Source organism: Eucyclogobius newberryi, unplaced genomic scaffold (genome assembly GCF_026437365.1).
Source record: "Eucyclogobius newberryi isolate DKJ021-1_F unplaced genomic scaffold, fEucNew1.0.hap1 SCAF_13, whole genome shotgun sequence".
Taxonomy (NCBI): domain Eukaryota; kingdom Metazoa; phylum Chordata; class Actinopteri; order Gobiiformes; family Gobiidae; genus Eucyclogobius; species Eucyclogobius newberryi.
In genome coordinates, this window is record NW_027315757.1 from 32981963 (window position 1) to 32993312 (window position 11350).

Below are 11350 nucleotides of genomic sequence, written 5' to 3' on the forward strand. Positions count from 1 at the left end.
TCCTTATGGACCATACAATGTGTCTTTTATAACAGTGAACGTATCTGTGCACCGCTTGACTTCCCCTAACTCCGATACGGGAATAACCGGTAACAGGAAGTGATGTAACATTGTCCAATGGTGGCGCACCGAAATGGAATTTTGCTCAAATTAAACCCATATTTCAGATGGTGTCCTGAAGTTTGGCATGTCCATGAACCAACTCCACCCACACTGTACATTTGCTACACCTGTGTTGCTCCTCTTCACAGACCCTGAGCTGTTGCCTTTCCACATATATAAATGTGACTATTAAAGTTCAATAAGACATTTACACTGTGCCTTTCCTGCTCTTGTTCTGTAACATCCCCAAGCCTGCTGAACAAACCCCTGGAATGAACCTCCCAGTCTCCAATAGTCTCCAGTCAACATTTGTCTCTTTTCCACATCTTTTAGGACACCATTGATTACCGTTCATATTGCCAAAGGAATATTGTTCTACAAGCCTGTAGAAGATTGTGACATTAATATGAAACCAAATGCACACTTTTAAGATGTTAACAGTTATTATTTCAAAGTTGGCTTTTGTTACTTGGTAGAACATTGTTCATAGATGCGCAGATGTCCTCACCTTTTACAGTCCTTTTTGAGTTGTGCCTTCTGTATGTCTGGTGTTTTCTGAACCCCTTTGGTCCTATCGTTGTCTTACCTGTGGGTTTTATGCATGCATCTCATGGATGCAACCAAGTGATCTTAACTGTCTGACAGGTAATGAGATGTCTGATGAGGAGGATGAAGATGAAGATGCCCTACAGCGCCAGAAGAATCATCAGAATCAGAACCACAATGCAAGTTTGCTCATAGCCAATGGCCACTATATGGCTCTTGTACCTGGCAACAGGAGGCCAATTGACCCTGCTCTGGCTGAATATTTTGGACCTCTGATAGAATCATGTATGGACGCTCCTGTTGTAGGGGAGCAGTTCCACAGGCTGGAGAAGCACCAAGAGAAGCTGCTGGAGCTGCAGCAGTGTAAGGAGCTCGAGCGGCTGAAGACTCATTGGCTGGAGGAGGAGGCACAAAGGCTGGAGCAGCAGAAGCAGCTGGAGGAGCAGAGGCAGGAGCTGCTCCAGCTGCAGCACAGGCACAGGCTGCAGTGGCAGCTGGAGCTAGAGCTGCAGTACCGCATGCATCAGAAACACCTGCAGCAGCAACAGCAGCTCAGGAGGAGCCCCACTGGACTCATGCTTTCCCCTTCCTCAGGTCTGTGCACCATCTATGAAGCCATGGAGACCAGTGATGAGGAGGAAGAGAACGACATGAACATGCAGAAGGAAGTTGTGCTCAATGGCCATAACCACAGTGAATATGGCTCTCAAAACCACGTGTATCCAGTGCATATGCAGGAGCTTGAGTGGAACATGAATATGGACATGGTTCAGCAGCTCATCAACCAAACACTCATGTTGTCTGAAGATGGGAGTTCTCTCCTGCTCCTTCCTGAGGGCAGTGGTGGCAGTCTCAGCCCCCTGGAGAGCACCATGTGGCCACAGTTCAGCCCCCCCACAGCTACAGTCACCTCAGTGAGCAGCTACTCCCCAGACACTCATGGGAGCTCTCCTCCTGGAGACTGGACTGTGGTAGAGATCGAGACTCAGCACTAAAGGCACAGAATTCTAGTCAAAACAATTAAGACCGTACAATATCCATTGTTCTTAAAAATCCACACACTGTTTGGTGCAAAATTGGTTCTTACTTTATCAAATTTAAATTAGTTTAGTTTTTTTCTGACATCATTTCAATCACAAATATGAGGATGGACAGGTTCTCGTTGGATATTTGTGATTATGGTTGAAAACCATTAGACCCTAGACTTCCATGTCATTATTATCCTTTTCATGTCATATGTTCAGTGTAGTTTAATTAACCCTTTATCATCCCAGGGGATTTTCAGACAGACAGTGTCATCTGTTGTGTCTTTTCAAAGTTGAAGCCAATAGCACTAAAATTGTGGGTTTGACAAATGTTTCCCCAGGATGGTTGATTTGGTCATATATGGCCTTGCCTTTATGTTTACATGGTTCCCTTTTATCAGATGACTGACAAAAGGGAATAAATGAAGACAAGTTCAAATGCTCCAGTCACCAGAGACAATTACACTACAATCTTGTGTTCTCTATGTGAAATTTTATATGTGCTTTTTAGAACCCCATTTGTCTCTGCACTATTTTGTACATTGAGGGTAGGAAAGTACAGGTAAGTGTTGTGTTCATGCAATCTTATTTATATTTATTATTTATATTTCAATATTGAACTCCTTATGACGTATAGACACTACACTGTGCATAAAGACATGTACTTCTGACAATAAAGTGTAACCTACTACCTCCTGATAGATCTATGTTAAACTCAACACATCCACTGCCATGGACTTGACGTTGTTGGACATTAAAATAAAAAGTAACATGTTTGAAGTTCTGAATATGCTTATGAAACTTTTTAAATAAACGATTATAGCCTAAATATAATAGTTTGATTTTAGTATACAATTGTCCACTGCCATGGTGACGACAGGCTGGACCTTTAAAGGTGAAGTATGTAACCTCTGTTCTCAAAGAAAATGCTATTACTTTCCCTGGAATGATCCACAGAAGGCTATGGTATAGAATTTCTATGGAGACAAATCGTGGCCACTAGGCCAAGTTATAAATCAGATCTGTGGAGAGGCGATACAGCTCATAGTAATCTATGTCTTTCAAGATGTTTTAAGTAAAAACACCAGAAATGAAACGAGACAAAAGGTTATGCCAAATGTGGAACCTCCTTCATCTTCTAATTTAATAAGCCTTAGCCAACAGTTGAATTTGTAATATGATTATTGTTATTACTATTATAATGTTTTGGGTTATATTGCCAAGACATGGGGAAACGGGTTTTTATGGACAAAGAACATAAGCCTAAAACTGAATGTTGAGAATTACTTTTTACATGACAAAAGACTTGCCAGGGACACCTAATGATATTCACCCACGTGCCCCTCTCCATTCCTCTCACCACTTTTCTGTCTCAAAACGCTGTGACTTCCCTTTTTGCTTTTCAAGGACTTTATAGAAGCGTCACTTACGGGGAGGACGGGGGAGGGGAGGGAGGGGGAGGATGGGAGGGGACGGGGAGGAGATGGGGGAGGACGGGGAGGAGATGGGGGAGGACGGGGAGGGGACAGTGGAGGATGGGAGAGGACCGGGGGAGGACGGGACGTGAGAGAGAAAGAGGGCCCCACTTGTTCGTCTTGGAGCTCGCGAGCTGGGTTGGTTAGGCGGGGGGGGGGACATTCCAAAGCTGTTGCCTCACTTCCTGACAGGGTCCGGGGGTGAGATCAGGTGGTCTGCTTTCCGGGGTGACCGATGATGTCATGGTAAATCAGGGGGGACTAACGGGACAAACCTACAGGCAGTGAGCAGGGAAGTGGTCAACAATAATAAAGGTTTATACACTAAATATAAACTCATTATTCTCAGAGGTGTTGTGTAGAGACACACAAATGAGAAAAACAAAGTGTTGTGTTCTCACTTATTTGTTATTTGGTCCTAAATCGAGCCCATTTTATCCCTAATGTAGACTTGGTTTGGTCCTCTTCAAGTCCTAATCTAGTCCTGGTTTATCTTTGGGTTCAGTTTTACTTTAGTCCCATTTTTGATGCGTTGAATGCAAGTGTGAACGCACCTTAAATCATATCTGAAGCCGAGGTGCAAGAAACACAAATGTTCAAATCATGTCATTATTTTCTACACAAAGCTTTTTTATTCACAGTGAGAGGAACCAACACTTTTACTCAAGTAAGAGTACTGCTACTTCAGTAAAAAGAGTAAAGAGTAAAAGTATAGTCATAAAGTTACTGCAAGATTTGTAATTTCTTGAAAAATGTACTCAAGTAAACATAACTGATCCATCTCTGATTATTCTCTACTTGGTGAATGTGGCGCTGACACCTGTTGGCCTAATCACAAAATGCAGTCAATACTTTCCCGTTTATTTTATACTTACATTTTAGGTTTAAACCTTCTGAAGTGAGAATGACCCAAATAGAAGATGATACAATAGCAATAAATTGTGTCACTCTCTAACTCAAAATTAAATTAAACCCTAATTTATTTAATTTTTTCAATAAAAATAACACAAACTGCACTTTCTGTTGTCCTACTGATAATAATGCATTAATGCGTTGACATTTAAAGTATTTACTGTGAGTTTTCATATTTCACAGACACCTGCAGGTCCTCACTGTACTTCATCAATGTGTAAAAGATTCTGAAGTCATCTCTATTGATGAATTTTCATACATTTTCTTTGTGATTTAATATTATATAGAAGTCAAGTTTATAGGCTGTACTGTGTTTTGGAGAAAATTCTATGAGCCTATATAATGTGTAATAGAGATGAAAGGACATAATACAAAAGGTGTTCTTAATGAAAATGTTAATTGTTGTGTGTTTTAATGAATATATGAACCGTATCACTGATATAAAGAATCAGGTTCAACACTTGGATAGCTTATATCTCTCATCAGGAATACTGCCTCCTGTCGGTCTGAGAGAGTAAAAGCATTAAGAACTTCAAGAACTGTCCAAGGTGCTGAAATACTATTGTCAGTCAGACACAGAGGCCGGCACCATTGAAGAAAACCGTGGGGCCACTCTGCACAACCAAGACGTGGGATTCAATCACATATGGCCCCACCTCTAAAATGGACAGATATTTAGGCAGGTGATGTTTTGCTGAAGTTAGTTTGCCGAAGCAAAAGTATTTGATCAATTTATTTACAGAAGAACACAACTTTGTGTATGGAAGTTAGAAGGGGCAATACCCCCCTACATACATTGAAAATGATTATTGATTATAGAACAAATTAATTAACAAAACAAACACATATATATATATAGGCCCAGATCTACCACACCAGACAAGACCCAAGGTGTAGGCCGTGCTGTGTGTGAGATGCTGGTAGGGACAGCCTACATGGAGCGCCATAATCAGGTGGCTGGCATAGTGCACAGAAACATCTGCAAAAGTGGTGGAGAAGACATAGTGGTGGTCGACAAGAGTCAGAGGAAAGCCGTGGTGATGGACATTGCAGTACGTTGGGATGGAAACATCCGGAAAAAGGAACATGAGAGACTAGAGAAATCCCAAGGCCTCAGAGAGGAGCTGGAGAAGGTCTGGAGCCTGAAGGTATCGGTGGTCCCCGTAGTGAACGGAGCACTTGGGGCAGTGACCCCCAAACTGGAGGAATGACCCCCAAACTGGAGGAATGGCCCCCAAACTGGAGGAATGGCCCCCAAACTGGAGGAATGGCCCCCAAACTGGAGGAATGACTTGAGCAGTTCCCAGGAAAAACATCAGATATCTCGGTCCAGAAAAGTGCAGTGTAGGAACAGCAAAGATACTGAAGAACCCTCAAGCTCCCAGGGGCCTCTGGTAGCTGTTCATCCAAACTTTATACACTTCAGATTGTTTTTGAAGTAGTGCAGTTGGAATTTGAATGCTGTATCCATATCATACCGAAACTTTTTATACTCGTTGGAATTCGTCTTTGGCTGATGACCAATAGACACGTCACTACAGGAGGCCACCATCAAGGAGCCCAGTCCATCCATAAACCATTCTAGTGTGGACACAAAAATGAAATATTTCACTGTTTAATTAGGAAACATACAAACATTTTAAGCCCTATTGCCACATGACATCCGTTGCTTTTGCTTACCTGAGTGTGCAACTCTCTTCAGGAGGGGGTCAAATCTAGATTTCTGGATGGAGTCAGTACGAGCCAGGAAGAAATTGACCACTCCACTGGCCAAAAAGCATTGTGGATAACCACGAAGTGCATGAAATCTTCCAGAGGACTTCCTGTATAGACAACCTCCTTCAGCCTCATCTCCTTCATCATACTCAAGTGAAAAATAAAACTGGTTTCCTTGCACTGAGCCACCAACCTTAAGTAAACAAAGGAAACATGTAATAGAATCTCTACAAATACTACACAGCATTAGTTCAAACTAATTACCACATCAAGTTCAGGCACAGCCTCCATGACTTCTATCATCTTCTCTATCTTTGTGTTTTCGGTGAACACAAAGTCATCATCCGACCACAGAAAATACTTTGTAGTGACTTGGGAAACAGCCAGGTTTCTGCCGGCAAACCAACCCTGATGATACATACATACAGAAGAGAAGTCATCATCACTTGATATAATACATACTATTGGCCCAGATCAGGAATGGTCTACTTGGAGTACATGACCTGGATCCACACCCAACAATAATGTGATACACGGACCGTATCAATTATGTGGAAGCAAAAATATATGATTGTTTGTACATAGAGTATAACTATGAATGTTAAACTGAAGAGTATAAAACAATATTAGGAAGAGTTTAATCTAAAAGTCAATATTGGAAATGCGATAAGACCTGAATTTATTAGTCAAACTGCATCAAACTTGCATAAAAACTTGAAGGTCCCATATCATGCAAAATCCATGTTTAACCTTCCTACAGTGCTACAGTGGTACCTCATAGACTGGTATGTGCCCAAAGTGTTTTTTTGATGGATTCCAGCAGTCTTTGGCTAGAGAAAAGTCTCTCTCCTTCTCCTCGGATGAGCAGATAAACGGGGGCTACCCGTGCGTAACTCTGTGAGTATCGCAGCACGCTGTTTCAGCCCATCCTCAAGGAAGCACTCTGTACCTGTTTTTTATGAGGGACACAGTTGATAGTCTAGAAGCGTCTCCAGATATGCAAACATGTGTGAGGAAGTTCCTCTGTACCAGTGGCCCCTCATGGCAATTTAGAAAAGTGCCCAAAAGATGCCCTCTGGTGTTGCAAAGTGGAATTCTTTACATGCCTTTGTGACCCTAATTAAAATGGCAATCATCAAAATAATGAATAAAATCAAATAAAAAAAAATCCTCAATGTTATGAATGGATGGCCCATTGGGAGCTCACTTCTGGTGTGGGTCCTTCCAGGCTGCTGCCCTCCTCACACATCGATGAGACAATGAAACACACGTTGCCCAGTCAAACAAGGTCTCCATCATGTGCACGGGCTTTTTGTGGTATTCAATGTGGACAGCAAATATGGATCTAATCTGTTAAAAATGCTTTCTGGATGTAGTTTGAGTGTTACCTGAGCCGGTGGCATGATATACTGCTGGATGTTCTCTCCTGTTATCTTTTCTGGTTTCTTGCTGTCGTCTGCAATGATCACTGTTATATTGGGGTAAAACCTGCGGATGCTGCTCAGTAGGACTTTGAGATTGTTGTAGCGCAGAAAGGTCTTGATGGTGACGGTGACTTGTGAATTGATGTCTGAGAGACAGAGGAGAAATCAGCATTACTTCTGAAACCACTAACTCTGTTTACACTGCCACATACAATGACAGAGGACGACATGTACTAAACATCTCACGTCGCCTCTCCTATTGTGAGTTGCCTTCGTACCCCAGGAACATGTTCAAATTTTGTCACGCCATGACCACAAACAAATAAATTGTACTGGATTTTTTGTGTGGACGACCAACACAAAATGGCACACAATTGTGAAGTGGAAGTAAAATTATACAGGTTTTGAGGACAGAATGCACCACAATCTGCGCACACATCTCTGCTCGTAAACTTGACTTGTGATCCATAAACGAGAGCAGGCAGCAGCAGAGCCACAAGAGCGGATGATCCCCAAGCACACACCCCCAGACTGCTGAGATGACCCGCATTAGTCCCAGTGCCAGGCCTCTGAGCCCCGGTGATGATTGTCCCCCAGCGTGGAGAGTTTACAGGCAGCGATATGTGTGCGCTGTGTGGACTTTGGTGTGTTCTGTGCTCAGCACCACACCGTTACGGGCGGGTGAACACCAGAGTGCTCGGTGGGATGTGGTGGGAAGGCGACAGTATGGATATATTTATAAGTTCCCAAATAGATGTTTCTCACATTCAAGTCTGGTCCAGACCATGCAGTCCAGCGCTGGAGGTGTCCAGAAAAGACCTTTAAGAGTGTGTAATGTGTATAATAGCGCTGCACCATTTACGTGAATGTGAGACTAATTTAACCACGTAAAACTGGACAGTATTCATTATTTTAGAATTTGTGCTATTTATCCCAATGCAGGTTGGTTTAACACGACTCCAGTGCACTAGTTTTGAAGTTTACAGTTAGTTAGTTACAATTCTGGCCATTCACAGAATGCACCAGACCACGCCCTCAAGTTACTTCACTCCACCTCATATTTTGACATGATCACACCTCTTGTTCAGAATAAGATAGGATCAGATAAGATATTATTGTCCACACATGTGGAAATCTCATTGTTGCAACGCAGTAGATACAGAGGAAAAGGACAGATAACTTATAGGAAGTTTAAAAAACACTCTTAATAGAAGAACTCTTATAAACAAAAACTCTTATAAATAGGGCTGGGCAACAATTAAAATGTTTAATCGCGATTAAATGCATTATTTCCCTGATTAATCACGATTAATCGCATTTTTACATGCAAAATTCAAAATTAATTCAAAAGAAGTGTAAAGTGCATCAGCATTTTTATTCAGTAGCAGTTAAATAAAATATTAAGTATTCACTTGCCACAAAATCCTGAGCCACAATCATTAAAGATTAACAGGCCACTTCAGCGGTAACGTCAGAAACATTGTAATCTCATGAAACATTAGACACTCAAAACACATTCTAGGAGCAGCAGAACCAGTCTAGTACCAAATGTCCCTAAACCAGAAATCCCTTCAGTACAGTTTGTACATTCTAAAGCTCCATAACATGAGTTGTGCAAACAAACACTTAACCAGTTCAATACAAATAAATACATTGTGTTCATTTTAACTTAAACAATGTCAAACACAAAACTAAAGCTTATTGCCACTGCCAGGGCTTTGAAAAGAACCAGAAAAGTTTGTAGATTCCTAAAACTGGGTGTTTTTTTACTCCTCTGCACTAAGCCAGTTGCTAAGGCACCAGATTATTCACGTTTTCAGCTGATAATGACGCGCGCCTTCTCGCGGATCTCCCCAGCTACGGCGCCCGTCAAGACCTGCTCACGCGGGACCCCGTCGGGACCTGCTCACGCGGGCCCCCGGCGGGACATGCTCACGCGGGCCCCCGGCGGGACATGCTCACGCGGGCCCCCGGCGGGACATGCTCATGCGGGCCCCCGGCGGGTTGCCTCGGCTGGCGCCTATAGCTGCTGACTTTGTAAAGTTAATAAACCAAAGCCATGGTCCAACATTAAACTCCATTCACACCACGAGAAAAGCAGCACAGCACAACTCCTCCACTGCGCATGTGCAGGACGACTCTCCTCCACTGCGCATGTGCAGGACGACTCACCTCCACTGCGCATGTGCAGGACGACTCTCCTCCACTGCGCATGTGCAGGACGACTCTCCTCCACTGAGCATGTGCAGGACGACTCTCCTCCACTGCGCATGTGCAGGACGACTCTCCTCCACTGAGCATGTGCAGGACGACTCTCCTCCACTGAGCATGTGCAGGACGACTCTCCTCCACTGCGCATGTGCAGGACGACTCTCCTCCACTGCGCATGTGCAGGACGACTCTCCTCCACTGAGCATGTGCAGGACGACTCTCCTCCACTGAGCATGTGCAGGACGACTCTCCTCCACTGCGCATGTGCAGGACGACTCTCCTCCACTGCGCATGTGCAGGACGACTCTCCTCCACTGAGCATGTGCAGGACGACTCTCCTCCACTGCGCATGTGCAGGACGACTCTCCTCCACTGCGCATGTGCAGGACGACTCTCCTCCACTGAGCATGTGCAGGACGACTCTCCTCCACTGCGCATGTGCAGGACGACTCTCCTCCACTGCGCATGTGCAGGACGACTCTCCTCCACTGCGCATGTGCAGGACGACTCTCCTCCACTGCGCATGTGCAGGACGACTCTCCTCCACTGAGCATGTGCAGGACGACTCTCCTCCACTGCGCATGTGCAGGACGACTCTCCTCCACTGCGCATGTGCAGGACGACTCTCCTCCACTGAGCATGTGCAGGACGACTCTCCTCCACTGCGCATGTGCAGGACGACTCTCCTCCACTGCGCATGTGCAGGACGACTCTCCTCCACTGCGCATGTGCAGGACGACTCTCCTCCACTGCGCATGTGCAGGACGACTCTCCTCCACTGAGCATGTGCAGGACGACTCTCCTCCACTGCGCATGTGCAGGACGACTCTCCTCCACTGCGCATGTGCAGGACGACTCTCCTCCACTGAGCATGTGCAGGACGACTCTCCTCCACTGCGCATGTGCAGGACGACTCTCCTCCACTGCGCATGTGCAGGACGACTCTCCTCCACTGCGCATGTGCAGGACGACTCTCCTCCACTGAGCATGTGCAGGACGACTCTCCTCCACTGCGCATGTGCAGGACGACTCTCCTCCACTGCGCATGTGCAGGACGACTCTCCTCCACTGCGCATGTGCAGGACGACTCTCCTCCACTGAGCATGTGCAGGACGACTCTCCTCCACTGCGCATGTGCAGGACGACTCTCCTCCACTGCGCATGTGCAGGACGACTCTCCTCCACTGCGCATGTGCAGGACGACTCGGACGTCTGCTGCCGAGTGTATTTAGTCCAGCGCGTCGAGAACACGCGTCCGGTTCGTTTGTCTTTCTAATGTACACTCGCTCAAATTCTGCGTCGGGCGCGATTCGGCCGCAGCGGTTTGTACGAGGCTTTAGAACTGGTGCGGACCAGGGGAATCCGACCTGCGTTAATGCGCGTTAAAATAATTGATCGCGTTAAATAAGTGAGTTAACGCGATAATAACGCGTTAACTTGCCCAGCCCTACTTATAAACAAACACTCCTATAGACAAAACCTCTCATTTCCTAATAAGGAATGGAGGGGGAAAATAAATAACGATTAAAATTAAACTTAAAATTAAAATTGAATAAAAAACAGCTAGCGTAAGACAAGATAATACAAATAATAATGGGGAAAATAAACACTCTATTTACATCAGTTATATGCACATGAATGTAACACTATTGCTTGTGAGTACGACAGTAATTGCACAGGAATATGACGGTATTGCACATGGTTAAGTCAGTATTGCACATGGTTAAGTCAGTATTACACATGGTTAAGTCAGTATTACACATGGTTAAGTCAGTATTACACATGGTTAAGTCAGTATTGCGTCCGACTCTGGCTCTTCCTGTACAGTGCGTCTGTGTTATGAGTCCAGTCCAGTTTGTGGTTCAGATGAACACCCAGGTCCTTGTATGAGTCACTCTCTCAATGTCCCGTCCCTGGATGTTCACTGGTGAGGGGGGCG

The 11350-nt window shown here is 44.6% G+C and overlaps 2 protein-coding genes across 2 annotated transcripts in view; one reads left to right on the forward strand and one right to left on the reverse strand.

The window, feature by feature from the left end:
* The first annotated feature begins 701 nt into the window (after window positions 1-701).
* Window positions 702-1676, forward strand: LOC140358658 (uncharacterized). The gene has a single exon (XM_072443654.1). It carries the CDS (start codon window positions 717-719, stop codon window positions 1641-1643), a length of 927 nt encoding a protein of 308 aa, XP_072299755.1. The 5' UTR covers window positions 702-716; the 3' UTR covers window positions 1644-1676.
* Window positions 1677-5462: 3786 nt separating this feature from the next.
* LOC140358819 (beta-1,4 N-acetylgalactosaminyltransferase 2-like) overlaps window positions 5463-11350 on the reverse strand; it is a 15497-nt gene continuing 9609 nt past the window's right edge. Inside the window, exons 8-11 of the mRNA XM_072443869.1 lie at window positions 7165-7346; window positions 6041-6184; window positions 5741-5969; window positions 5463-5641 (exon numbers count right to left, since the gene is read on the reverse strand). Coding sequence (XP_072299970.1) covers window positions 5463-5641; window positions 5741-5969; window positions 6041-6184; window positions 7165-7346 — 734 coding nt within the window. The remainder of the gene's footprint in view (window positions 5642-5740; window positions 5970-6040; window positions 6185-7164; window positions 7347-11350) is intronic.

Excerpts from the sequence above, each read along its gene's own strand:
- LOC140358658 (XM_072443654.1), top strand. The coding sequence starts at position 717 with ATGCAACCAAGTGATCTTAACTGTCTGACAGGTAATGAGATGTCTGAT.